The sequence below is a fragment of the Passer montanus genome, unplaced genomic scaffold, assembly GCF_014805655.1.
Source record: "Passer montanus isolate IOZ18808 unplaced genomic scaffold, ASM1480565v1 scaffold9, whole genome shotgun sequence".
Classification (NCBI taxonomy): Eukaryota; Metazoa; Chordata; class Aves; order Passeriformes; family Passeridae; genus Passer; species Passer montanus.
Window position 1 is genome coordinate 254,763 of NW_024374367.1, and position 25,929 is coordinate 280,691.

At 56.3% G+C, this 25,929-nt stretch overlaps 4 protein-coding genes across 10 annotated transcripts in view; 1 reads left to right on the plus strand and 3 right to left on the minus strand.

Moving 5' to 3' along the window:
* RNF123 (ring finger protein 123) overlaps nucleotides 1-12,948 on the plus strand; it is a 48,091-nt gene extending 35,143 nt beyond the window's left edge. For all 4 annotated transcript variants that reach the window (XM_039695593.1, XM_039695592.1, XM_039695591.1 and 1 more), the window contains exons 35-39: nucleotides 90-174; nucleotides 11,621-11,763; nucleotides 12,099-12,193; nucleotides 12,293-12,378; nucleotides 12,482-12,948. In XM_039695593.1, coding sequence (XP_039551527.1) covers nucleotides 90-174; nucleotides 11,621-11,763; nucleotides 12,099-12,193; nucleotides 12,293-12,378; nucleotides 12,482-12,581 — 509 coding nt within the window. In that variant the 3' untranslated portion in view covers nucleotides 12,582-12,948. The remainder of the gene's footprint in view (nucleotides 1-89; nucleotides 175-11,620; nucleotides 11,764-12,098; nucleotides 12,194-12,292; nucleotides 12,379-12,481) is intronic.
* AMIGO3 (adhesion molecule with Ig like domain 3) lies at nucleotides 7,019-11,605 on the minus strand. Its single transcript, XM_039695596.1, has one exon. The coding sequence runs from the start codon at nucleotides 9,849-9,851 to the stop codon at nucleotides 8,325-8,327; it is 1,527 nt and encodes a 508-aa protein (XP_039551530.1). The 5' UTR covers nucleotides 9,852-11,605; the 3' UTR covers nucleotides 7,019-8,324.
* Nucleotides 12,949-13,021: 73 nt separating the features above from the next.
* On the minus strand, nucleotides 13,022-15,219 carry GMPPB (GDP-mannose pyrophosphorylase B). 3 transcript variants are annotated; one of them, XM_039695600.1, is made up of 8 exons: nucleotides 15,049-15,219; nucleotides 14,903-14,983; nucleotides 14,781-14,829; nucleotides 14,097-14,398; nucleotides 13,942-14,020; nucleotides 13,720-13,847; nucleotides 13,356-13,538; nucleotides 13,022-13,211 (listed from the first exon to the last, which is right to left on the minus strand). In XM_039695600.1, exons 1-8 carry the CDS (start codon nucleotides 15,175-15,177, stop codon nucleotides 13,080-13,082), a joined length of 1,083 nt encoding a protein of 360 aa, XP_039551534.1. In that variant the 5' UTR covers nucleotides 15,178-15,219; the 3' UTR covers nucleotides 13,022-13,079. The 3 variants fall into 3 exon arrangements, with proteins under 3 accessions (XP_039551534.1, XP_039551533.1, XP_039551535.1); XM_039695601.1 differs by having other exon boundaries at nucleotides 13,023-13,211; nucleotides 15,053-15,183; XM_039695599.1 differs by having other exon boundaries at nucleotides 13,022-13,538; nucleotides 15,049-15,185.
* A 413-nt stretch (nucleotides 15,220-15,632) lies between these two features.
* Nucleotides 15,633-25,929, minus strand: part of IP6K1 (inositol hexakisphosphate kinase 1) — a 37,099-nt gene continuing 26,802 nt past the window's right edge. Inside the window, exons 4-8 of one of the 2 annotated variants that reach the window (XM_039695597.1) lie at nucleotides 23,664-24,009; nucleotides 21,248-21,458; nucleotides 20,486-20,670; nucleotides 18,942-19,117; nucleotides 15,633-18,106 (exon numbers count right to left, since the gene is read on the minus strand). In XM_039695597.1, coding sequence (XP_039551531.1) covers nucleotides 17,606-18,106; nucleotides 18,942-19,117; nucleotides 20,486-20,670; nucleotides 21,248-21,458; nucleotides 23,664-23,886 — 1,296 coding nt within the window. In that variant the 5' untranslated portion in view covers nucleotides 23,887-24,009 and the 3' untranslated portion in view covers nucleotides 15,633-17,605. The remainder of the gene's footprint in view (nucleotides 18,107-18,941; nucleotides 19,118-20,485; nucleotides 20,671-21,247; nucleotides 21,459-23,663; nucleotides 24,010-25,929) is intronic. The other variant, XM_039695598.1, reaches the window with a different exon arrangement.

A 25,929-nucleotide genomic window follows, 5' to 3' on the forward strand; every position in this document is an offset into this window, starting at 1 on the left:
AGAGCTGGCTGGGGTCAGACCTCAGACCTGCCCTGCTCTGCCTGTCACACGGTGGCAGAAGCTCTTACCTTTCCCTTTTGCTTCCATAGGGCTGGAGAGCGTGGACCATTACCCCATCCTTGTGGCTGTGACAGGGATCCTCGTCCGGCTGCTGGTGGACACTGATGTTCAGGGGTGAGTGGCTTTTGCCTTCCAGACCACAGGGTCTCTGTGTGTGGCACTGCTCTGGGTGCTGCAGTGGGGCATGGGAGGTGTTGCAGGAGCAACATGGGGTGTGGAGACTAAAATGAGGTGAAGCTGATGAATGTGGAGCAGGCAGAAACCAAGGAGCCACATTCCCTGTAGCAGCTGCATCCCAGTGCTACTGCTGGGTGCAAAGCCCCTTCCTGTGGTGGTGGAAAACCTTTGTGAGAGGTGGCTGTGATGGAGAAGCCTTGTGAGAGGTGGCTGTGAGATGCTGTACTGACAGCATGTGTGCACCTTCCTCCTTGGGATGGGGCCTGGCACTGTGAGACAGGACAGCTGCTGCTGGAAGATGTGGGTGCTCCATGTGACAGAGCTGTGCTGGTGTGGTGACACATCAAAGTGCTGCAGCACACAGTGATGGCTGGGAGGCAGCTCACTGGAGCTCCTTCACCCTGGAGCCCTCTAAGCAAGGCATCAGAATGTGTGCAGAGCTCTCTGGATGCCCAGATGTGTGCCACAAAGGTGAGACATGCTTTTTCCAGGCACTTGGGTGATGCTGATGTTAAGATGAAACAAATCTTGTCTTTACAGCAGCCAGTTATTCAGAGAGGCAGCACTAGGGGGGTGTTGTGGCTGGACCAAGCCACAGCTGACCTGATCATTTATGTGTCTGTCTGCTTGTACTGAGTCCTGCAAATAGGCTTGTTCAGACACTCTGCAGCCCTGCCTTTGCTGTCTCCCAGTGTCATTTGCAGGTGTCTTGCCTGGTCACTGTTTGCTGTAGGCTGCTGTAGGAGATGGGGCTCTTCTGTCTGTGCTGCACATCCTGCTTGTTTTCATGTTTGGAGAGCACAATAGTGTCTGGCTTTGCAGAGAGCAGAGTCCCATCTGGCCAAGTGGCTCAGCCCTGCAGCCAGTCTTTCAGCTTCTTCTCTCAAGGACTCAAAGATGTACACAAATATATCTAATTATAACCTGCCTCCCGTGGCTGCTGCACCAGTCTTACAGCCCCAAGTGTGACAGTGCCAGGACCTGGGCACAAGGTCGTTGATCAGTGGCCTTTCTGGGCTGTGAACAGAGGTGGATTTTGCTTGCCCTCAGAACCTTGCTCTGTGGAAAGGGCAAACATCATGAATTTGCTGCCACAACTAGACACTTCTTCCTGAAGGGAAGGGGGAGGTGATAAAACAGTTCCCTGCATGCCAGGATGAGAAGTCCTTCCCTGCCTGTCTCTCCACTGAACATGTCCCAGGTCAGGTCACTTGTCAGGTCAAAATGGGGAAGGGGAAGGGTTGTCCCTCAGTTTATCAAACTCCAGAGAGCACTGGGAAATGGCAGTGGGATATCAGTCACATCCTTCCTAGCCTGCAGGAGTCCTGGAGAGACAGAAAGCATCCAGACTCTATTCTTTCCCTGAAAAGCCTGTTGTGCTTTGGGTTTGTGAATTCCAGCAGCCAGTGTCATCACCAAGTGGCACTGTCCCCTGTGTGCCAACAGCATCCTTCATGCCTTGGGCTGCCCCATCACAAACCAGAGACACTGTGCTCGAGGGAACTGGCAAGTCTCTGATGTTCAAGGGCTTTGTAGTCACTTCCCTGAGCACTGGAAAGGAGAAATAAATGCAAAATAGTGGAATGATGTGTGAAAAGCATCGTGTCCTTAAGGTGGACCTGACTGATTGGGAAAGCAGAAGGTGGAACAGGAGGAAGCCCAGGGAAAAATATCCATAAAGCAAAATTCTTCTGTGTGATTTTGCAAAGCCATGCACTAAACCTGAGGTTTGGTACGTCAGTGATCTATAAAAGGCAAGCAAAAGTTGCAGGGGAGCCACTGAGGTCAGTCAAGACAAAAGAACCAAGGCAGGCAGTGTGGAGACCCTCTACTGCTGCCTGAGCAGAGGGGATGGCAGAAATCAAAGGCAGAGTGTCATGGGGAAGGGAGCACTGAGCCCCCACACTCTTGGCAGCACTCTGAATTGAGGACTGGGTGTTGCTCCCCACTTACAGGGCTGTTCTGCTCTGTGCAGCCCCACTGGAAATGGCAACAGAGATGGGATGGAGAAAACAAAAAACTGATGCTTTTCTGCTGCCTTTGTATTCCTCGAGGGCTCAGCCCTGGTTTCATCCTCTGTCCCAGGCACCATCACCATGGGGTGCTGCAACCTGAGAGGTGCAGCTGGGGTAACAATCACCCAAACCCCAGGGAGATGGTCCATGATGGCTGGCCCAGAGCACAGCAAAGGGAAGTATCTGTATCCAGGTGCCTGAGTAAGAGGAATGGAACAGGAGAATTCAAACCTTCCCCTTTACACTCTCATGGGTAATGATTGCATGGCTGAAGTGATTTAAAGGGTCCTGCATGTAACCAGGCTTTCCAGAGCAGACCCATTTAATGAACTCATCTGTTGACAGCTTTCCTTTTTCCTTTCTCTCTCTCAGTGCAGCAAGCAGGATAATAGGGCAGGCTTTTGTCCTTTCCCAGAAGCACTCTGCCTGGGCAGTGCTGAAAGCTGGTAGAAATCTCTTCCAGGTCCCATTTGGTAACTCACATATTGAGAGAAATCATTAACAAAGAGATTTTCCAACCCACATTTGCATGTAGGAATGTCCCTGTGGGAATTACCAGGGACAGGGTGACCCTGCCTGGTTCCCTGTGAGGAGGCTGTGCCCCAGAGAACGAGGGCAGGGACAGGACCTTGGGGGACTTCCTTGGCTTGGCTGTGTATTTTCTGGTTGCCTCTAACCCAGTAAGCAGACACTGTGCCAGGCACTTGGTTGGAAGGTGCTGCAAACATCTGGGACACAGGGAATGGGCTCATCTGGTACCAAAGGAACAAAGCCCCGTTTATGGGATGAGAACGTTGCAGTGGGGAAGTTAAGTAAGTAAGAGCCAGGGCCCTGCCAACTCATCCAGTTGTGTTCTCAGCTGCAATCAGATGCCTCAGCTGCTCCTTTCCCAGCACAGGACACTCATCCAGGCATTGAGTCCTCTTGCTGTGGACTCCTGGCATCAGGCAGAGCCATTAAGCACCAGGAAAGGGAGGTGGGATGAGAACATTGCAGTGGGGAAGTTAAGTAAGAGCTGCCAACTCATCCAGTTGTGTTCTCAGGCTGCAATCAGATGCCTCAGCTGCTCCTTTCCCAGCACAGGACGCTCATCCAGGCATTGAGTCCTCTTGCTGTGGACTCCTGGCATCAGGCAGAGCCATTAAGCACCAGGAAAGGGAGCACTGCCCGGGCTGGGCTGTGGGGAGATAGCTGATCCATCATTCACCCTGGGCCCTGGATGGAGCAGGCTGTGCTTTTGGGAGAGCAGAGCTTCATTTCCTTGCTGGGTCAGGCAGGATGGGCTGGTGAGTGCCTCCTCCCAGCCCTCAGCACTGGGGAGTGTCAGGGGCTGGCAGGGCCGAGGAAGGGATGTCCCTTTGCTCCCTCTGCAGCCTTAATGACTGAGCAGGGAGGGGAGGAAATCTGCCAGGCTGAGCCAGGAGCTGGGCTGAATCCACACCACAGACCCTGGCTGTATCATCCCTCCGTTTGTCTGCTTGCTAAATAATTGAGCAGATTCTCTATTAAGCCTCTTTCAGAGTGAGCTAATGGAGCAGTGTTGGCCAGAGCTGGTGTCAGGATGCTGGCGAGAGCGAGTGGCAGGGGAAGGGGTGAGGCCCAGAGGTGAGGCTGTGGTCCCCTGTGTGTGAGGGCATGCTGTAATTAGGACTGGCTTTGTGGGAAGTGAGTGGCCATCCCAGAGTGGAAATGAGCTGTGGTTGTGTCAGGGCAGGGCCACTGCTCTGCTCCTCATGCTTCCCTCATGCTCCCTCCATCCCCTCAGAGGCAGGGAAGTGATGCTGCCAGGATGAGGAGAGGGCTGGGACAATGCAAGGAGCCAGGGAACCAGTCTGTACAGGACAAGTGCTAAAGAGCCTTCAAGATGCATCTCCCAGGGACTTCTGCATGAAGGATGGAGAAGACAGAAGGAAAAGCACTGTGCTCACCAGGATCATGGTGGTACTGGCTGTCAGAGCACAGGACAGGGATCCTGGACCACAGACAAGCATGCTGAGCCAGTGGGATGCTGAGCAGGAGCCAGTGGGACCTGCCAGAAGCAGCACGGGGCTGGTGTGGTGTCGGGATATTTCTGTCTGGGTCTCTGCACTCTTCTCCTTTGCAAACTAGGGGTGAGTGCAGAGAGATGGGCTGGGAGGAGACAAAGGAGTTCCTGGGGCAGAAGCAACAAACTGGTGAGCAGAAAGGTGAGGAGGCACAAGACTGGGTGGGAGAGGAAGGCTGAAAAAGACTGCTCAGTTGCTAAATTGTTTGGGGATCACCTCTACTGGAAAGCTCAGAAGATCCCAGCCTGCAGATTCCCAAACACCCTGGCCACCCACCTGTGTGCTCAAGTGCTGCTGGGGCCCTTGGGGCTTGCCTGGACCCATGGACATGGCAGTTTTCTGCTTAGTTCCCATGAGACTTTGCAATTACTCATCCCTTAAACACTAATGCTCCCTCGACTGTGTTGGTGAGCAAGTTGTGGTGGAAGGAGGGACAGGAGTAGACATTTTATGGACCATACAATCTAAAGGAGTCCTTTGTACCTTGCCCTATAAAAGGTAAAGCTAAAAAACTCAGAAAATGGGTGGTACTGCAGTTTTGCAGTGTGTAACATAGGGGTGAGCATGAGCCAGAGCATGGAGGAATTATTAGCTCTGGCCTAGGTTTCATGGTTAAAAAAGGAGTGTGGTCAGTGCTTTTACAAGCTGCCAACTCCAAGTGCTGCATCCTGAGTGATGGCACTGCTAGGGCTGGGTTCTCCCAGCCCCTTGGGGCTGTCAGGCACATGCCAGGAGGCAGGAGCAGGCCTTGTGTTGGCCAGCACCAGGCTTTGCTGATTTGAGCTCTCTGGAAAGCTGTGAGCATCATAAGGGAAGGATCCAGGCCCTGCCATGTCCATCCTTGGTGGCAGGAGGACAGGATGGGGCTGGCATTCAGTGCACCCCATTGTCCTGGCTGAGGTGTGAGGTGCCAGAGGAGACAGGAGTCAGTGTTGGACACTGGTCCCCAAAGCTACTCCTTATCCCAAAGCTAGTCCTTATCCCAAAGCTAGTCCTTATCCCCACAGACACTGGCACAGGTCCCTGTGTGCCAGGGCCAGTCAGCTTTGTGCTGACCCATTACTTTGCCCTGCAGAGTCAAGGAGCAGGAGGGAGGTTTGGCAGGGAGTCAGGGGTGTAATGGTGGAGATGGCTGCCAGGAGAGGACAGTGTATTCCTTGGGGAACATCCATTAGGTTTCCCAGCTCCTGCCCGTCAGAGAGGCTTTGCTCCTGGCTGTTTTTCCTTGCTGAGATGTTCTGCCTTTCAGGCTGCTTAATGAACTGCTTCAGCAGTTCAAACCACCTCCCAGTGCTCATTGGATCAGCAGTGTGGTGGTGTGGGATCCTTTCTGAGCATCAGGAATGTGTGAAAAGCAGCAGCAGGACTTTCCTGGGTAGAGGCAGAGGGATCCCTTGAGAGCAGCATGGATACAAATCTCAGAGCAAGGCCCTGGAGAGCAAGCCTCAGCTTTCCTGCAGGGATGGGAGAATTACAGCCAGCCTAGGAGAGCTCTCCTGTGCTTTCTCAGGCTGATGTGTCCCTGGAAAGGCCCCTGGGAGCTTTTCTTACGCTCCCTGAGCTTTCCCCAGTCTTCAGTCATTATCCTCAGCTGAGGATGCAGGTTTGCAGGAACACTAATGCCTGGGAAGCTGGTGTTGGCAGTGGGGAAGGGGAAGATTCCTGGGGAGACAGACAAAAATGGTGATAATGGGTGGGTGACACCCAGTCCGGTGCTGGGGCCCAGAGCAGCACTTCATCTTTCCTTCTGGAGCAAGGTGTGCTTAGATGTGGGACATGCTCTGGCACGGGCTTGGCACTGTCTCAGCAGGTGCAGCCACGCTCGGGTCAGTGCCCTTGTGTGGCTGGTGCAGTCAGCTGGTCTCTTCTCTTCCCCAGACATTCCCAGGTGAAATTCAAACCTTCCTTCCCGTGGGATCCCTGCCTGGGTGCAAAGCCAGGGTGATGGCAGCAGCTCAGCTCACCCTCAAGGTGCCGCTCACCTCTGTGTCCGACACCGAGGCACCTGGTTAGCCCCTGGCAGCCCCCGGCGTGGCTGGCACGGCGTGTGGCCCCGTCAGGACACTGTGCTAACGCGAGGTGACGGGGCCAGCGGGGGCACAGCCAGCGGGGGCTGTCGCTGTGCATCCGTCACCTCCGCCCGCCGCGGGGCACGGCCCCACCGAGCTGCACAAAGTCACTGTCAGCAGCAGCACTAGGAGGCCGGGCTGCCTCAGGGAGCTGCTCTCCCAAGCTCTCACCCCTCCTTGGATGGGGGGGAGGTATTGACAATTTATTTGGGCACAAAGTTGAGTTTTTGCTGGGAAAAAAGCTGTTTGTTTCCTAGCCAGAGAAGCTGAAAGGATGTGTTGCTAGTGTGGTCCCGATGCCACAGGGTTCTTCCCCTCCTGCCAGTCACAGGGATGCCAGCAGCTCTTGGGACCAGGGTGCTCAGTTGTGGGAGGGAGCTGCAGGTCTCTGAAGGGTTCTGGTCCCCATGATGTGTGAGCTGTGCTCCTGCCCACAGCTGGTAGCCCCAGCCTCCCCTGTGCTGTGTGTGATGGCCACATGCTCCTGCTCCAGCTGTGGATGGGATACTGTGACTGCAGATGGGTAGGATACCCTTCTCCCTCTGTAGGATCAGACTGGCATTCTGGGGAGGGGGGCAGAACCACTCCCTGTTTCAGAAAGAGGGAAGGATGGGTGCCAGGGAAGGCAGCGCGGGTGAAACGCGTGGGGGGCTCCATCTGCAGGGAACACCAGGGCTTTGCCAAAGGCAGTGCCAGTCCCATCCCTAGTGGTATCTTCACCCTGCATCTAAACCCTGCTTATTCCTTTTGGGGTCTGGATGTGCCCTTGTGTCAGTCAGTGCTGCTCCTTCCCCAGTTCCCAGGCATCATTTAGGGGACCTGCCCTCCCAAGGACAAACCGCTGGATGCTTCTCTCTCACCAGCAGCACATTTAACCCCCTTGCCAAGGCCACCTGAAGGCCACTTGATGGGAACAGAGGCTGCCAGTCCAGTGCAGATTGCCTGGCTCCATGTGCCAGGCCTGCAGGAATTCAGGGCTCCCTCAAACCTCAGCCTCCCACCGCTGTGCCCGTGAGCTGCACACTGCTGCAAGGGCAAGGACACACTCAGCCCAGCGTGAGCTTAAAAAAATAGGCATTTTTATTCCAATGGAACTAGAGAATTACGACCCAGGAGAGGGGAGGATTACTCACATTTATCGATAGGCTGATTAGGTTACTGCCTAAATAGCTGTGCTTGAGCAGCGCGCGTCCGCCTCAAGGAGAAGCAGCGAAGGAGCGCGTGGTGCATCGGAGACCTCAGTGTCCTTGTGGCACGGCGAGCTCTGAGCAATGCGGGCTGGGGCGCTGTGACTCGTCACCTCGTCCTGCCTTGACGAGTTACAGCTTCTCGGGAAGCAGAAGCTTGTGAGGTTTGCTTGGCTGCGTGGCTGGTCAGGCGCTGAGCTCCATTCCTCCAAATTTGGGGAGGGGTGTGGGGGTGTGTACTCCCCGTTTGTGACAGGGTCACAGTCCCCTGCTCCCAGCCATGGCGTGCTGATGGCAACCGGCATGTGCTGGGAGAGGGCGGTGGCATTGCCATTCCTCAGGACCTTGGCATGAGCCAGGACAGTGTCCCACTTGTCACAGTTAATCCTTGGCCTGGGGGGTCTGTGGCAGTGGTGTCAGATTTGGCATCTCATGCCTGGGGACGTGCCAGACCCCCAGGCCTGGTGTCACATTAGGGAGGGTGGGTGCCTGAATGAGGGGGTGTTTCTCCAGCATGCTGGGTTCATCAGCGTTACCCGTGTGCTAACAAGGCCATTGCCAGCAGATTATGCAAGGTGCTCTTGCTGGGCACCAATGTGCCCATGGCCCAAAACCCACGAGGAGCCCGTGGCTGAAGCAGCTGTGGGTGATGTCAATCATTCCCATGGGTCGTGGTGAAGCCATTATCGGGATGCCCAATAATCCTGATCCAGCAGCGATGGAGGAGACCAGCTCTCGGGAGGCCTCGGCTCCGCTCCCAGCTTTGTCCCACTAAGACACAATGGGGGTATCAGAAAAGACAGAGCTGATGGACTCCGAGTCCGACTTGAGCTGCAGGACCTTGGGGTGCTTGGGGTCGGGGAAGTCCTCGCCAAGGGCCAGGCGGATCTTGCCGTTCTGTGTCTCCCTGATGGGCTCGAGGAAGACGACGTGTTTGTTGGCGCTGGCCTTGCGGTTTGGCCCGTCGGTGGCAGGGGGAGTGGTGCTGAGGATGGAGGACTGGGCGCTGCACTCCTGCGGGGGGCTCAGCGGGGCCGGCTTCTTGCAGCAGCCCAGGCAGCGGCACGGCGTGAGGTACAAGTAGATGATCACCAGCACCAGGCTCACAATGCAGCCCAGCAGGGTCGTGAGGCCGGTGCTGAAGGTCTCCCCAGGTGCCTTGGGGTAGAGGACGGTCACGTTGAACTCGCACATCCTGCTGTAGTTGTAGGGGCTGTTCATGGCCAAGCCTACGTAGACCCCCGAGAGCCAGGGCTTGGCTGCGGCGATCCTCAGGCTGCCGTTGCGATAGAGCTCCAGGGAGCGGTTGCTGTTCCCTGGGTGTTTGATGGGCTCGTGGTGAGGGGTGATCCACATGTAGGTGGTGGCAGCGTGCGGCAGGCTGGTGTTACTGGTGTTGCAGGTGAGCAGGACGGGCTGGTCCACCACCACCTCCAAGTGCGAGAGGTGCGCGTCTTCGGTGCTCGCCGAGCAGTTCTCAAACATGTCTCTGTGTTTGAGGAACTTGATCAGGGACCGGGGCGCGTTGTCAGACACCTTGCAGGTGTGCTCCTCAAAGAAATCTTTCACGGAGCTGAAACCTCGCTGATTCCAGCGCTGAAGCATCAGGTAGAGCGGGCAGCTGCACCTGATGGGGTTGTTGTGCAGGTACAAGCCATTGCCGATGTTTTCGGGCAGAGCCGCCAGCACCTCCACGGGGATGCTGCTCAGGCTGTTGGAGGAGAGGTCCAGCGTGCGCAGGTTGTGGATTCCCAGCCCCTGCACAGCATGGAAGGGGAAGGTGGTCAGGTTATTCCAGCTCAGGTAGACTTTCCGCAGATCACTCAGCTTGGCAAAGGCGTTTTCGTCCACCCGCTTGATGTGGTTGTCGTAGAGCAGCAGCTCCTCCAGGCTGACCAGCGCCTCAAAGTAGTGCCTCTCCACAGCTTGCAGGTGGTTGGAGGACATGTCCAGGTGCCGCAGGAAGGAGGCATTGTGGAAAGCCCGCGGGGAAAGGTCCCGAATCTGGTTGTGGCTGATGTGAAGGGCCTCGAGGTGCGGGAGGGCGGCCAGCCAGTGGTCGTGGAGCTGGGCGAGGGCATTGTGGCTGAGGTCCAGCGTGGTGGTGGTGGGCGGCAGTGCCCGGGGCACCCGCTGCAGCATCCGCCGGCTGCAGCTCAGCAGGTCGGAGGTGCAGATGCAGGCGTCGGGGCAGCGCTGGGGCTGCGGGGAGGCTCGGGGGGCGCACAGCAGGAGCAGCAGCAGGAGCAGCTTTGCCACCCGCGGCCAGACCGTGTCCGCGGTCGCCGGCGAGGACATTGTGGCAGGCAGGAGCCTCTGTACAACCAGGCTCGGTGAGACGCGAGAAAAAATCTGCCGCCGTCTCTCGTCTCTCCCCCAGTGCTGGCTTGGATCTACCAAGCATCCACAGGCACCCCTTTGCACCCCGCGAAAGAGGATCCCGGTTCCAGCCGTGGGGCTTGAGAAGACCTCAAGGGCGGCATCGCCGTGCCCGGCTCTGCCGCGGCTCACCCGAGGCTGCCTCGTACCTGCGCTGCCGGGGGCTGCCGGGGGCCGGGTGGGCGCCGGCGATCGGCATCAGCGGGCTGGGGCGCTGGGGCGCTGCGGGGCTGTGTGTCGGGCTGGGCTGGCGCCTCGCTGCCTCCTGGAGCTGCTCATCCCCGGAGCGCGAAGTTTCTCCGGGCTCAGCGCCGCCGGGGCACATCCGCACGCTGCGAGCTCCGCGGAGCCTCGTCCGGCTCCTTGCCGGGCGGCATCTCCGGGAGCCGGGCGCGCTCCGGGAGCGCGGTCCCGCTCTGCCCCTATTTACGGGCGGGCGGTGCGCGGCCGGGGGGCCGGGCGGGATCCCATTGGCCCCGGCGCGGGGAGTGGTGGCCCTGGCCCGGTCGCTGTCCCCGTCCCTGGCCGTGGCCCTCCCTGCGGGCGGGCAGAGCGATGCGCAGCCAGCACCGACCCTGCGTGGTGGTCGCTCGTCCCCAGGGGAGCTGAGGATCACCCCGGCCGTGCCGGTGTGCAGCCGCCGGGGAGCCGCGACCGGCTGTAATCCATAGCGCGGCTGCTCCGCCGCTGCCCAGCCTCTGGCGGAATGCTGGAATAAACCCGCCACCTCTGGGAGCCCCTCGTGTCACATCCTGCACCCAGGCTGGCAGTGGGGATGGCGGTCACCCCCCGGTGCTGCTTCTCTCCCAGCCGCGGTCCTTCCTGCTGCCCTAGTCCTCATCACCCCAAGAGCTGGGGACTCCCCAGCACCCCCGGCCCTGGGGGGAGCAGCGGGGCTGAGCCCGGTGGGGTCCCCACGGCAAAGGGGGTGCCGCGGGCTGCGACGGAGAAGGAGTGGCCATAGGGTGAAGGACACGCAGGAATGTCATTATCCAGAGCTCAGGCGGTTTAGTGGGAAGAGGAGAGCTGGGGAATTGTTTTCCATTAGGGCAGCAAAAAGCTAATTTGGCGGCTGCGGCTGCTGCGAGTCAAGGGGCTGTTAACCCCCTGCGCCCTGGCTCAGCCTGTGCTGACTGGCTGCTCCCTTGCCCCTCCTGCCGCTGGGACAGCTCTGCTTGCCCCTGGGCTGGCCACGGAGCCAGCTCTGCTCCTTGCCAGAGACTGTTACCAGGCACTGGTGCCCGAGGGAGGCACTCATTAAGGCGACCTTCATCCGTCCTGGCTGTGCCCACTGAAGCCGGGGAGGGCCACGACTCCTCCCTCCTGCCTTTGGGGAAGACCCGCTTGCCCTGAGCACACCCTGAGCTGTCCTGTTGGTGCAGGAGGGCAGCTCCTGGCGTGAGGCTCTGCAGAGCATCTCCCCTGAGGTGCTGTGACCAAGAGCAGCCCTGGATGCTTCAGTTACCCTGCAGCAACCCCAGGCTCAGGGGCTGCAGCCTCAGCAAGTGCTGAAGCAGCACATCGATCCCCGGAGCCTCTGAGTCGGGGTGGCAGAGGAGGAGGAGGAGGAGGGTGGCTGCTGTTCTTTGGCTGCATTTGAGCATGTTCCCCTGGACGGGGGGGACACCAGCTGGGGATGTGGTGTGGGGGCTCAGGGTGGGTTGTCTGAGGCCTGTGTTCCTCGGCAGGACGGAGCGCGCGACCGCGGTGCTGCTGGCAGATCCCTGCTTCCAGCTGCGCTCCATCCAGTACCTGCTGGGCCACGCCGAGCCCTCGGCCCTGGCAGCAGCCGCCCCGGCCTCGGACAAGCGCCACTTCTCCCTGCACACCTGTAAGTGTTGGCACTGCACTGGGAGCTGGGCTCTGCTCACCGCCCACCCACAGCTGCGGGGGGAGGAATGGGGCTGCTGCTCTCTGTGAACCCTGCAACATCCCAGCCCTTTTAGTCCTGGGGACAGGTATCTATGTCCTCCTCCACCACACCATGAGCAGCACTTTGGATGGGGATGTATCCAGTGCCAGCCAGTAGTTCTGCCCTTCTCAGTGCCCAGTGCTCCCTGTCCTGGCTGGTCCCCAAGGGCAGCTGTAGCCCTTGTGCATCACTCAGCAGCCTCAGGACAGCCTGAGGGTCCCATTCACCCCACACACACCCTGTTTGCTCCCCAGACACAGAGTACATCAGTACTGAGGAGCTGGCAAAGGTGGAAAAGATGCTGAACCATCTGAGTGAGGAGTCTAAGCAGGCAGCTGCAACCACACTGGTGAGTCCTCCCCCTGCCCCAGCCCTGTCCCAGCCCTGGCCAGCAGGCCTGGCACACAGGACTTTGGATGGCACTGCTAACTCCTGGTAACCCCCACAGCCCACCAGCGAGGAAGACCTGTGCCCCATCTGCTACGCACACCCCATCTCGGCCATCTTCAGGCCCTGCTCCCACAAGTCATGCAAGTGAGTAGCTCCCATATCTGACCCCACCTGGATGACTGCCAGCCCCTGGCCCTGCCCTGTGCTGTGTGGGTGGGGGCTGATGCTCTTTCCTCCTCTGTCCCAGAGCCTGCATCAACCAGCACCTGATGAACAACAAGGACTGCTTCTTCTGTAAGGCCACCATCACAGGGGTGGACGACTTCACCAAGCCAGCCAGCTCGTAGAGCCCAGCCCCACAGCACGGGCTCCCCCAGCGGAGCGGGGCAGCCCCCCCGCCTCACACTGCCTTGTCCCCAAACACTTGCCCTGCTCGGGGCTGTGGGACCCTCAGCCAGAGGGTCAGGACCCAGCACGGGGCAGCAGCGTGAGGCGGGAGGGCTGCAGGGTGGGGAAGGCAGGTGCCCAGCAGCCTCTCTGCCCCACGGGCCGTTCTCAGGGAGGGGAGCCCAAGGCCTCGGCTCTGCTGCAGTGCTGGGAACACACGGCAGCCCTGAGGCCAGGGCAGGGGGGCTGAGCTGGGCATTTGGGCTGTTAACTTGCCCCTGGCTGGGGGCTGACTCATGAAAAGCAGCATTAAATTATTCTTCCTTATGTGGTGCCCTGAAAGATGGGAAAGGGAAGGCCCCGGTGTTGGGGCTGCACTCAGGTGATGCTTAACAGTAAATGGAAATATAAATATTTAATCCAAGGAGAGCTGGGAGCGCGGGGCCTGCTGGGGGCTGCTACATGATGATGCGTGGCTCTGGCACAGACTCGGCGATGGATTTGTGTGGCAGCACATTGGCCCCGTTGAGGTAGAGCTCGTCGTTGACGATGACATCCTCGCCCAGCACAGTCACGTTCTCCATGCGCACCTGCCCCAGAGAGGCCCTGTCACATCCCTGGGCTCGGGGCTCCTGCTCCTGCCTGCAGGGACCACATCCCTGCAGCCACAGCCCGAGGAGGTGGGAGGGCAAGATCTGAGTCCCCATGCCCTGCAGGGACACCCGTGTCCTCACCCACTGCCCCACGGAGCAGCTCCAGCCCACGATGCAGGACTCCAGCCAGGAATGGGAGCGGATGCGGGCCCCTTCCAGCACAGTGCAGCGTTTGATGCGCACCCCGTCCTCCACCACCACGCCGGCCCCGATCGTCACGTTGGGGCCGATGACACAGTTTGCCCCAATCTTGGCACTGGGGTCCTGGAAGGAAGAGGGCCCATGCCAGGGTTGGGAGGGCAAACAGCTCTTGGCACAGCCCATGCCACTTGGCCAGCCAGGGAAGAGGAGAGCACAGCTGGAGGATGGCAGCGAGGACAGTGGTGGGACAATGCAGAGAGCTCGTGACGTGCCCAGGGCTGGTGTGCTGGGGGCTGGCACTTACCACCAGCACGTTCCCTACGACACCGGGCCCCGAGTGCAGCTTCTCGGGGTGCTGAGCCCGCAGCGCCTGCAGGTACATGCACATGCCCGTAAGGAAATCCTTTGGCTGCCCAATGTCCATCCAGAAGCCTGTGGGGACAAAGCCACAGTGACAGCCCCCAGCGTGAGGGTGGCAGTGCAGGCAAGACCCCTGATGCTGCCTGCACTGTGCACAGGGCCTTACCCTGTAGCTCCATGGCGTAGAGCTGCCCATCCTGTGCCATGGCTGGGAAGATCTCCTTCTCGATGGAGGTGGGACGCAGCTGTGAGGACGGGGCACAGGGCTCAGCAGGGGGCACAGCCCCTCAGCCTGGCCCAGCCTGGCACCCCGCCTCATACCTGGATGCGTTGCAAGATGCCAGGGTTAAATATGTAGAGCCCAGCGTTGATCTTGTTGGACACAAAGACGCGCGGCTTCTCCACGAAGCGGCAGATGCGGCCGGTGTCGGCGTCGCACACCACCACACCGTACTTGGCCGGCTCCTCCACGCGGGTCACCACCAGGGAGCCCTCGCCGCCGTGCTGCCGGTGGAAGCGGGCCAGCGCCGCGAAGGGGAACTCGCAGATCACGTCGCTGTTGAGGACAAAGAAGGGCTCCCCGTCCTCGGCCAGCAGGTCCCGCGCCAGCGCCAGCGGCCCCGCTGCGCGGCCGTGAGTGACGCCGCAGGGACGTGGTGAGCCCCGGTCCTGCTGGGCTCTGTCCATCCCAGCATCCCGGCCAAGTCCCCAGTCCCTCTGGATCCTCTCCCGGCCCGCTGTCCCTGGTCCTGCCATGTCCATCCTGGCATACCCCTCCTGATTGCCCTGCTCCTGTCGGCCCTACCCACCCACAGTCACGGTGTCCCACTCCCGGTGTCCCCCCGCCCTACCCATCCATACCCACCCTAATGCCCACGGTGCCCTCTCCCAGCGTCTCTAGCCGTATCCATGCCGGTGTCCCCCCCTAGCACCCACCCTGCTGTCCCTGGACTTCCATCCCGCCTGCGCCCGCCCTCCAGCCCCAAGCTCCTGCCCGAGTCCTACCTGTGCCCAGCGGCTCCTTCTCGTGGGACATGGAGATGCGGATGCCGAGCTGCGGGCACAGGGTGAGCGGCGGGACAGGCCGGGTAACGGGGGGAGGCAGGAGGAGACGGAAGGGCCCTTACCCGTTGTTCCTGCTCCCGCATAGCGGCCTCCAGCGCTTCCGACATGTAGCTCACGGCCAGCACCACATGGCTGACGCCCGCCTGCGGGAGCGCGGGTCAGCCGGCGGCGCGGCGCTCCCCGCGCCCCCCGCGCCCCGCGCCCCCACCTGCCGGAGAGCTTCAAGCTGGTGGAGCAGCACCGCCTTGTTGCAGAACTCCACCAGCGGCTTCGGCCGGCTCAGGGTCAGCGGCCGCAGCCGCGTCCCGAAGCCGCCGACCAGGATCAGCGCCCGCATCCCGCGTCTCACGCCAGCGCCCGCACCGACACGTCAGCGCCGGGCGCGCCGGGCGCGTCAGCGCCGCGCGGCACCGCCCGCCCTCCGCTGGGCCCTGCCTCCGCCCACCCGGGTCTTACCGCCCGCCCCCGTAACGCTGGCCGCCTGGGTCCTACGGCCCGCCCCCGTAACGCCGCCTCCCCGCCCGGGTCCTACCGTCCGCCCCCACACACCGCCGGCCCCACACACTCCCCCGCCCAGCCGGGGCTTTAGGCCCGCCCGGGTTCCATGGCCGTAGGGCCGGGTCGTTGCTGCAGCCACCGCAGCCCGCCCGCGGCGCCCTCGGGCCGCAGGAGCGCGGGGAGAGCCCGCTGGGAGGAGAGCAGCGGCCACGGCCGCAGCGGGCGGGACGTTCACCCAAACCCCCCCAATCCCGGCCCCACGGTGCAGACGGCGGGAGAGGCAGGCACGGCACGCCGCGGACAAAAACAGATCCTTTAATGGTTTTTGGTTCTCTGTGAAGCACAAACAGGGTGGTTATTCATGTAAAAACAAACGGGGCCAAGGCTATGTACAAGCTGTGGAGTCCCACCGCGGTGGTCCGAAGGGAGGGAGCACGGGCAGCGTGGCCCAGCGAGGCGGGGAAAGGCAGGAATGAGCGCGGGGGACAGCAAGGGGCTCTGCCGGTGGAGCGGCCTGACTCACCCGAGCACAGCCCGCGGGGACAAGGACATGCAGAGGTGGGCGGCGATGGGCCACGCTAGGGCAGGGCCAGGGAATAATGCGGCTGTTGTGGGTACCTACACCCCTGCACTCACCCAGCCTCGCTGCCTCCTGCAAACCTGCTCCCTGAAAATCCTGCAGGTCCTGGCAAGGTAGGGACCCGCAGGAGCAATGAAGTAACCTAGTGCAGGGCAGCATGCCACGGCTAAAGGTCCTTCTCTGGAGGACGGAGGGGGAGCATGGCTTGGGCAGGCTTTGAGGAGCTGGGAGACTGGCAGAGAAATTTGGCAGCTCTCTTGCCCCCTTCCACACCAGTGCCACAGAGCTGTGCCTGAGATGTGGCAGCCATGCTTTCCGAGCGGCCTCTGCGCACATGGAGTCGGCACACATGCGACATGCGAGTATTCCCCAAACAAGCATCCCTGAAGTAATTAAAAAAACCCCAACCCTGGCCTTGTGGGTACACAGGGTAATGGTAATGCCATGGAACAAGTCAGTGAGAGCAGGAGGGAGCAGCCAGGGCCCCAGCACAGAAACAGGAGCTGAGGTGGAGCAGGGTTCGGTCTGGTACCACCAGGCCACAGTATCAAATATTAATTCCTCATCAAAGGAGGCTGGGAACATTTATTTTGGGAGACACTGACTGCGTGAAGCAAAGCTGAACAGTCAGGCAGTGGTACTGAACAGTCAAGACAGTGGCTCTCACTGCTCAGCTAGGTCACCCCTCACCTGGCCTCTAGAGACCCTCAGGGAGGAGATGGGGATCAGCCCTAAGCCTCAGCCTCCCCTTCCACCACCTCCAGACCTGTTGGAATAGCAGGGCCTGGGGGCAGAGGGTCCCCGGGGGAAGAGGGCAACTTTGTGCTGGAGGGACATACTCTGTACTTTACAGGAGGGGAAGGGTTGAAATGGTCCGAAATGCCCCACTGCACAGCTGGGGTCATGTTAACTGCTACAGATACTATTGCTAGCCCACGAGCTGAGCACTTTCAAGTCAGTGGTCCAGGGCAGAGTGGGTCCTGCGGAGCCCTGTGCCTGCCCATGCCATGCCATGCCATCAGGGAGGGAGCAGACCCTAGGCTGAAGCACAGCTCCACCTGTGTGGCATTCCCTCTGGGCCACAGCTCTGCCAGGGATTGCATTTGGTCATTTCATTTCCGTGTTTGGGGTAGCTACTCACAGTGCCCAAACAGCAGAAAAAGGCAGCATCAAAAGCAAAGCCCCACTGGCAACACCCAGGGCAGAGCCAGCAACACCAAACACAGGGACTGGCACCTGACTTCTCACCGGCGGCCTCACAGATGCTGCCAACCGTCAGGCAAGCGCCCTTTCCAAACAACTCAGGAGAAATTCAAAGGGGAAGCTCCTGAGGCAGGAGGCTCCTCATACCAGAGCTCCAGCCTCGTCAAGAGCTCTGGGCTCTCCTGCTTTCTCTTCCCTGTGTCCAGGTCCTCCCTCCAGAACGCACATATGATCAGCGAAGAACCGGGACACCTGACACCCAGCAGGCATCTACAGAGCCTCCTGCAGAAGGCAGAGCAAGTGCGGTCAGAACCATCCGGTCGGCACGAGAGTTCTTCCATCCTGCCTCACCTCAGCTCTTCTATCCAAGTACATTTAAAAACAACAGAGCGATACAGTTGTTTAAAACCAAATTTGTCTGTGGTAGTGGGTGGTCTTGTCTGCTCCTGCCACCAGGACAAGAATAAGAGGCCACAGCCCAGAGCTACTGGTTTTCCTCGCGCATCTGTTCCATGATGTTGATGAGGCTTTCCAGCCCGAACACGTAGCCCATGTCGGGCCCGTCGTGCACGGTGGGGTCGTCGCGGAAGCCCTTGAACGTGCTGTGTGCGAAGTCAATCATGCGCACGTCCACCTTGGGCTGGCCCGAGGAGCCGGGCTCCGAGCCGCCGCCGTCCTGGAGGCCCTCGGGCACAGAGCCCTTGAGGCGCGCCTCGGGCCGGCGCTCCAGCAAGGCCCCCGCGCGGCTCTCCTTGCCGTCGTAGATGATGAGCAGGGAGCTGGAGTAGAAGCGGTAGGAGGCCTGTCTCTCCAGAACCGCCTTCAGGCTGCGCAGTTTGGCCAGGACGGGCTCAAAGAGGTCCTTGCGCAGCTCGATGCCGTTGTGGAGGTACTGGTAGAGGGCGTTGCGGAAGCCTTCGATGGAAAGGCCGCGCCCATAGTATTTATTCCTGCATAAGTAATGCCCTGTGTCCAGCTGATAGACCTGGAACACCAAAGGAAATGCACATCAAGTAGGAGCAACGGGCTAAGGCCAGGCAGAGAGCTCTGAGCTGTCCTGCACTGACAGGGCAGAGGGAACTCATCCCCATTATGACTGAGTGGGAGCAGGACACAGCTCTGCCCGTTCCCTGCATCCCAGAGTAGCTCATGGGTGCTGCCCAGGGGCATACTCAGGATGCCTGAGCACTAGTTCTCTTCCAGGATGCCCAAAAGGGGCTCACAAGTCCTAGTGCCCCAAAAAGGTATGACACAACTGACCCCAGGAGTTAAAAAGCCAAGTCTTACAGCAACTCAGACAATTCTCTGGCAGCAGGAGCTGCTGACACCTACTGCCATTACATGGAAAGTGATTAATGAGGAGCCCTCATTGCTTCAGAGTCTGTGGGCAGAGATTTGGGTTTACAAGATCTGGTTCCTTCAGTGGGTGGGGAAAGAAGCAATTATTGCACAACAGCAAACCCTTGTGCACAGGCCCAGGCACAGCAGAGCAACTTCTTAACAATCAGTGCAGTATAGAAGGAAATGTCAGACACTTCCATCTCCAGGCATTGTGATTCTGGCTGAACACTAAGCCACAAGACTAACTGTATTAGAAAATTCCCTAACTGAATAAAGGAGCTCTGGACAAAGGAGGCCATCTCAGGGAAGGCAGGTTCATTTGTTTTAGGCTTAGAAATGAAGACAAAAATAGCACAAATGCTGCTGTACCTACCTGCAGTGGGAGGCTCAAATTCAGTGCTTAGCAGGAACACTAACTGGGAGGCTTAATGCAGCTGTGAAAAGGAAGGTAGAGCATCTGCAGCCTGGGGGATCCCTACCTGCATCCCACACACACGCACTCCCAAGGTGGCAGAAGTGCTCTGTTCACACTTCTTCATCTGCCGAGCAGCCTTCTCCTCAGAGGCATCATCTCCGTGCTGCCTGGTCCCCATCTTCAGATCAAGCACGCAGGGAAGCTTGAAGTGATGCACCACGTTCTCCAGCAACAGGAACTCTGGGATATGTGTCAAGGAGAGCTCACCCACCACAGACACCCGAGGGCCACCACAGATATAGGGCTGGACAACAAACACATAGGAACCAAAGAACACACAAGACAAACAGCTTGGTGAGTTGAAGAAAAGGACAAAACCCAAACACTGGACGCAGACTTTGACAGCTGGTAAGAAGGAAACAGCCTAGAAAGTGGAACAGCCAACGGCAGGAAGGTCACATGCAGTTGTACTGGAAATTCAGAGGGGAAATTGAAAAGCAAAACACTGGTGTCAGGAAGGACATAGTATGCCAGTAGGAACTGCTGATCCATTAAGAAAGAGAGCTTCAAGTCTAATCAAATTAGCCATTTGACCATATGGATAAACAATACAAAGCCCATGGACTGAAAACTCAAGGGTCAAGTAATGGCAGGGTTGGCCTGTCCAGAACAGCAGCACTGCCCAACACACAGAGGGGAGCTGGGGAGGTGACAAAGACAGGAAATACAACAGTAACAGGAGCCCTGTGTCACCAGTGGGCACACAATGCCCCTGCACTGGGGCACAGCACTGACAACACACCCCAGGCACTCTGTACTGCAACTTGCTCCAAAAGGGGAAAAAAAACCCCAAAAGTTTGCCCTAAGGAGTCCCACAGGGCACAAATCAACATGTAAAATCTGAAATGGCAACCAGAGCACAGCTGGATTAAATGTGCATGAGAGGAACTGTGTTTGGTTTAGAAAGAGGAACTTCATAAAAATAAGGAAGTGTGCTTAAAAAGGAGAGGGCAGCCAAAGAGAATGACTTCTCTGCGAGTGATGCAAGCTATTTAAAAATAAAATCTGGAGTCTCCAAGCTCACACTTGAGAATCGGAGAAGGAAGCCCAGGCAGATAAAATTATGAACACTGCTATTAAAAGTAAGTTTGTTTCTATGTGAGGAAAGCAGAACTCACACTTGAGAATTGGAGAAGGAGCCCAGGCAGTTAAAATTATGAACACTGCTATTAAAAGTAAGTTTGTTTCTATGTGAGGAAAGCAGAATCCAGGTGAAACAAAATAACCCTGCAAGCTCGCAAGTTCTAAGCAGGAGGAGTCATTTGTGAAGGCACAGAAAACAAACCCATCTTCAACCATATGAAGAAGTCAGTCAGACTGCCTGGAGGTGGCCCGAGACCTTTAGGGCCCCTTCCAATCCAAACCATGCTATCATCCATTAGTGTCACAGTATGGGAGGCAGGAAGGAACAGCTAAAAGGAACACGTAACTCAAGTGTGGCTGAGGACAGAAATGCCAAGGGAAATGCAGGCCTGGCTGCCCCAGGCACAAAGGGTAAGGCAGGGCAGCAGCAGCCTGACCCACCCAGCCGTGCCTCCCAAAGGATACTGTACAGCTTCCGGTCCTTGGACTCGGACCGCATGCGGCTCAGCTGCTGCTTGTGGCAGCGCAGGCTCCAGGGGTTATAGCTGATCTTCTCAGAGCTCAGGCCGCTGTTCCCATCCAACATCTGAAATGGAACATCTGAGTGGATGTGCAAGTCCACCCTGGGACTCTTCATTTCCTGGATGCTGCTGGTGTAAAGACAGAACAAACCTGCCTGTTAGAATGCGTCAGTTCTTCACTCTTACGACTGTCACATCCTGCCCTGGCACACAACCATCTCCTGTTCCTTCTCCTGCTGTGCACAATGCAAATCTTCTAACAGCAAATCCTCACCAATACCCTGGGCTGTGGACACAGGCTCCAGGATCTGGTCTATTTAATATCTCTGCTAATAGAGCAAACAGGAACACTTGCTCCTCTGGAAGCTGGGGTAAGGAGGTAGAGGACCCATATTCAAAATACCCTGGGAAGAAACCCCTGGGTTAATAACCAGGTGGACTGAAGAGTGTTCAAATCTGCTCTGTATGCTTTGGTTGCACATCTGATACACTGCCAACACTTACCCTGTATCAGAAGCATTTCATATGGATGAATTGGTCCTGAACCCAGGAAAACTCCTGGCACAGTCTGCAGTGCCAAAATCTGCTGGGCTAGCAAATGCACAACAGCCTGGCCACCTTAAGGAATTGCAGAACATCCTCAACCAAAGGAGTAAGGAAGAAAGATCTCCAATATTTGTGCTGTCACTGGCCCTCCAAGTTTTACCTTTCGGTGCTGTCACTGGCCAGGCCAGGCTTCTCCTCCTTGTGCTCGGTGCCGCTGCTTGACCTGTGAAGGCTCCGGCGCGAGTGCTTGCGCCGCGGCTGGTCCCTCTCTGGCAGATCATCCTGCTCCACAGCCTCGTTCTCCACATAGGGATAGGCCACCAGGTTAATGTAGCCATCACTGTCTCCCTCAAAACAGACAGACACCACACCTGCCAGGGAGAAGTTATAGTCAGTTCTCCTGGAAGAGGGAATACACAACTATTATCAACAAAATGTTCTGCAGGAGAGAGGAAAATGTAGCTCACAGAGAAGCAAAGCAAGCCCAGAGCAATGAAAGAGGGAGAAGAGCTCTGCCACTGCAGGAAATAAGGACAAAAGTACAGCTGGTAGGCTGAGGGTGTGATTTATTTCCTTCCTTCAGTCTTGCAGCAAATGTCAAACTGGAGAGAGTCAAGTACAGTCTACCAAGACGCTGAGGGGAGCAAAGCATGTAAAGTAATATCTGATTTGTTTGGATAAGTACCTACGTCCTGCAGAAGCATTCCTGCTGTTCAGAGGGACATCACCAGCCAAGCAGGACTGTGCTTTCTCTGCTAAAGGAGCTTTCCAGCATCAGAGCAATGAAGTACAGAGCCCTACAGCTGAGGTGACAACTGTCACTCTTATCACAACTCGGCCAGTCTCACAAAAAAGGAATCTGCAAGGGCCCAGGCCTCTCTAGCAATAAAAACAAGGGGCCCTGGAAGCAAAACCACCTCTGCCAAGTGCAGACAAGCAGGACCATGTGTCCTTGCCAGTTTCACCGTCTGAAGGCTCCTGGAAAACACCACAGTGCAAGGGAAGTCATAGATCTTCCACAGCACAGACTCAGAATATACCTGTCCAGCCACAGAGCAGGACTGCTGACACTTCCAGTTAGGGCTGACATCTTAATTTCTGGGACTACTGCTCCAGCCCTGAAAATGAGGCCATCAGCCCATCTCCTGATGTGCAATGACAAAATGTTTCATTAGCTTGTCACTAGTATTGACTAGCTGCCAGGAGTTTCAAATGACAGATGCACTCAATCAAATTTATGATGTACTGAATCAAATGTATCAATTTATTTCCTCACAAACATGAGGAAACCTTGCCCTCCCCAGATGATGCAGGCCATCCTGTTCCCGTCCTTCTTTTCTCCTTATCTGCACAGGACAATGTTAACAAGGTTCAGGTGGCTGAAACACGACTCCAGAATGTCAGTACATAAGTGCTACTCCAAATGCTGCCTGGATGTGCTCAAGATACCTCTGTGAAGTCTTACAGTAACATCCAAGTGCTCAGACAGAAAATATCATACCATACCATGCTCCTCTCCCCCAGATCAGTAGGAAAGATTTCTAGGACTATGAGGAAACTGCACAGGGAGGGACATGCACAGCCCATGCCATTAGGGTACCAGGAAGTACCTGACCTCAAGAAGACAAGAGTCCACCTGGACTATCAGTTTCATCGGTTTTAAACACACCTCCGCAAGAAAAACTCACATCATATGGACTCTAGGAACTACACAGGCTTCAGTGGGATTTCTGATGGGACACTAGAGCACTGTGTGTCCCCAGAATGGCCAGAGGGTTAAGAGAGAATCCATCTGTTGCAGACTGCACCCCTCACTCATGACAACCTGTGTGCAGACACCAGGAGGGAAGCTGACACTGCTTTGCATCTGGCTGCAGCCTGTCTCAAAGGCAAGACCCTGAACAGATGGTGGTCCCAGCTGTCTGTAAAGCACCACCTTCCCAGTGCCACATGGAGACAAAGCAGCAGAGGCAACAGGAACACTGAGCCCCCCAGAAGTCTACCTGACCACATCACCATCCTGAACACAAACATACAAGGCTGGAAGCCTATCGAGCTTCTCAAAGACACAGCTGAGCTGCCAACCTCCTACAATGACACAGGCACTGGAAAATTCCACTCCTTCAAAGCAGCTGGGGACAAGGTTGCATCTCAGCACTGGGAAAGCCATACTTCCTGCTTCAGCAGCTTGCTGCTATGGGTCCATAAAAGAGATGGGATGAGGAAGCAATAAATTACGGAACTGGAATGTGCAAATGCTCATTCTATGATCTGGCTTCATTAGCTCAAGGTCAAGGCTGTAATTGACAATAACTTGGTAATAAAACTGCTTCAGTTACACATCCATAACCTTAAACTTTGGACTACAACTGTCACACTGCATATTCTCCATCTAAAAAAGGAGCACATTCAACACAGTGTGCCTACCAAAAAAAAACCTTCCTCCTTTCCAAGTGTCGCTATCAAATTGCCAGCCCGCAAAGGGGAGTTTAATAAAAGCAATATGACCCCAAAAGACAGCAAGACAGCAGCAGCTGCAGGAAAATGGAAGGACAGGTTCTTAAAGACTGCCTCACCTTTGTACTCAGGTGTGAACTCCTTCATTTCTGGGGGCAGGGACTCGTAGAAGCGCTGCTCCCGGGTGATGAGGGGCTTGCAGACAGTGTGGTCGTCGTAGCGCATCATGCTGCTGTGCCCGCCCACCTGGTGGATGAAAGGCTCCAGCAGGACCCCCCGGTCTCCAGATCGAGTGGCATTCTTGCCATACTTGCCCACTTCCATGGTTTGACAAACACACATTGCGTTGGGCACCCGTTGCACTCTTGGAGCATGGGGAGAGCCACATGGGCTGGGAGGGGTAGCTCAGCAGCAGTCAGGCAGCCACAGGGGGGAAATCCTGGTAATTTGCTTCCTTGCAATGATCTGAAAAAGCAAAAGATTCCTGTTAAAGGACCACTTACACTCAACTCCTTGTTCACTTGGAGAAGTTTATGCTATTTATTTATATCCATATCCTCTTGTTTTTTGTTTACATGCTTGTTCCAGCATGCTCCTCACTACCTCTTTAATCCTGCAGGTAAACACACACTAATTCAGAGGCAGTCCCATCCACAGCTCCTCCAATAGGATTGACAGCATACAGGCAAAGGAGGAAATACAGCTATTTTAAGCCTCCCATCTTTATAAAATATTACTTCCTTCCCTGTTCATTTTATTAGTAAGGCAATGGAGCAGACTGTGAGCTATAGCCCACACCCACCTATCAGTATTGGTGACTGACACAGGCAGTACAAACATTTCCAGAATCTGAAATCCCCTCCTCATGCCTCTGCATTTTTAACATCTAAATAATTCCTGTTCACCTGCTACTGTCACACTGTTTCCTCTTTTAGTGCTCACTTCTCTTCAGGCACTGACATGAAAGACACAGAGTAAGAGTGACAGTCATTCTGTCACTGTGTGTGTGCTGGAACTGAATGGATTCTGCTCAGATTCTCTCCTTTATCACTCTCAGCCTTTCAGGACAATTTTCTAATGCTTTCAGAGCACCTATATGCACAACAAGGCCCTAATCTCTAGAGGTAAGCAAGATATACCACTAAATCCAAATGAGATTACAAGTGCTTTAGAGAAGCAGATGGTCTTTCAGTGTTTGCAGAATACCTGGTACAGCCACAGGATGATAGAAAAGTAAAGCTGCCCAAATTCTCTCCAGATGATTTGCCCTTTTTCCAGCTTAGATCACAGCTGCCCCTGAGGCTGCTGGGGAAAATGTCACAGGATTTCCTCACAACGATGAGTTATCCAAATGTTGGTACAAGAACCAGGTGGCGACTAGAGTTTCCGAATGCATTGAATTTCCAGTTTCTTCACACAGGAACAGCCAAGGGCAGTAATTTAAGAACTGAGGGATCCTGGAGGCCTGAACAAGGGACACGGCTCAGGCTGTTCCTCATCCAGCCACGGGATGTCTCTGCAGCTACACAGCAGCGCCAGGCTGGGGGAATTTTGGATAAACACCAGCTCATCTCCCCCGCTCCAGTTCAGCCATGTCAGAGATGGAGCTCCAGAGATTCAAAAGGAGGGATGACACTTCATAACGTGTTTAACCCAATCTAACCCAAATTGCCCACAGCAGGACAATGCTGCTCTCTCCTTGTTTGCTCGCTCCTGCTTGCTCCCTCACAAGGTTTTTGGGATAGTATGAGTGTACGTACATTTGAGTTGAATCATCTCGCTGATCCCGTGGAAAACATTTCCTTTTGTGGTTACATGACCACACTGCCACGTTCAGTGCAAGGGGAATAATTTGAATATTTAGCTGGCTTTTAAGGCAGGGGCCAGGAAATAGGAGGGGAAAAAAACCCACAACACAGATAGTGCCTCTCTGTAGTAACTCATGTCTAAGTCTGCTGAACTCATGTCAAAGTCTCCCAAAGTCATTCAGAGCCTAAGCTGAATCACAAACAAACACATGCTGGAGATTTCTCTTCTCCCTCTTATTTGTTTTATCAACAAGAAGAAATTTCAGCAGCAGACACTCATAGATGTTTTAGTTGGGTTTAACACAGTTAATATCCAAGAACAAGCGAGGTACCACCATCTGCAAGAGGTCAGCACTTCACAGATTCCAGACAAATGTTTCACAGACTAAAGTCTCCCCTTCCTGATGCAGCTCTGTCTTGGATTCAACTTCTTTTATTTTGCCAACGACTAAAGCAGAGCTTTCAGCTATTCCAAACAATATAGAGGACAAACTTAACTTCACACCTTCCTGTAGTTTAAACTTCACAGGACAAGAGAAATCCAACATCTATCTGTGTGACAGTTTTTGTTACACTC

What these genes read in the sequence shown, in the direction of transcription:
- GMPPB (XM_039695599.1), bottom strand. Translation starts at nt 15,177, where the DNA reads ATGCGGGCGCTGATCCTGGTCGGCGGCTTCGGGACGCGGCTGCGGCCG. An exon ending in TGCGGGAGCAGGAACAACGG is followed by an intron (nt 14,830 to 14,902) that starts GTAAGGGCCCTT and finishes CTGTGCCCGCAG; the next exon opens with CTCGGCATCCGCATCTCCAT. An exon ending in GAAGGAGCCGCTGGGCACAG is followed by an intron (nt 14,399 to 14,780) that starts GTAGGACTCGGG and finishes ACGGCCGCGCAG; the next exon opens with CGGGGCCGCTGGCGCTGGCG.
- AMIGO3 (XM_039695596.1), bottom strand. Translation starts at nt 9,851, where the DNA reads ATGTCCTCGCCGGCGACCGCGGACACGGTCTGGCCGCGGGTGGCAAAG.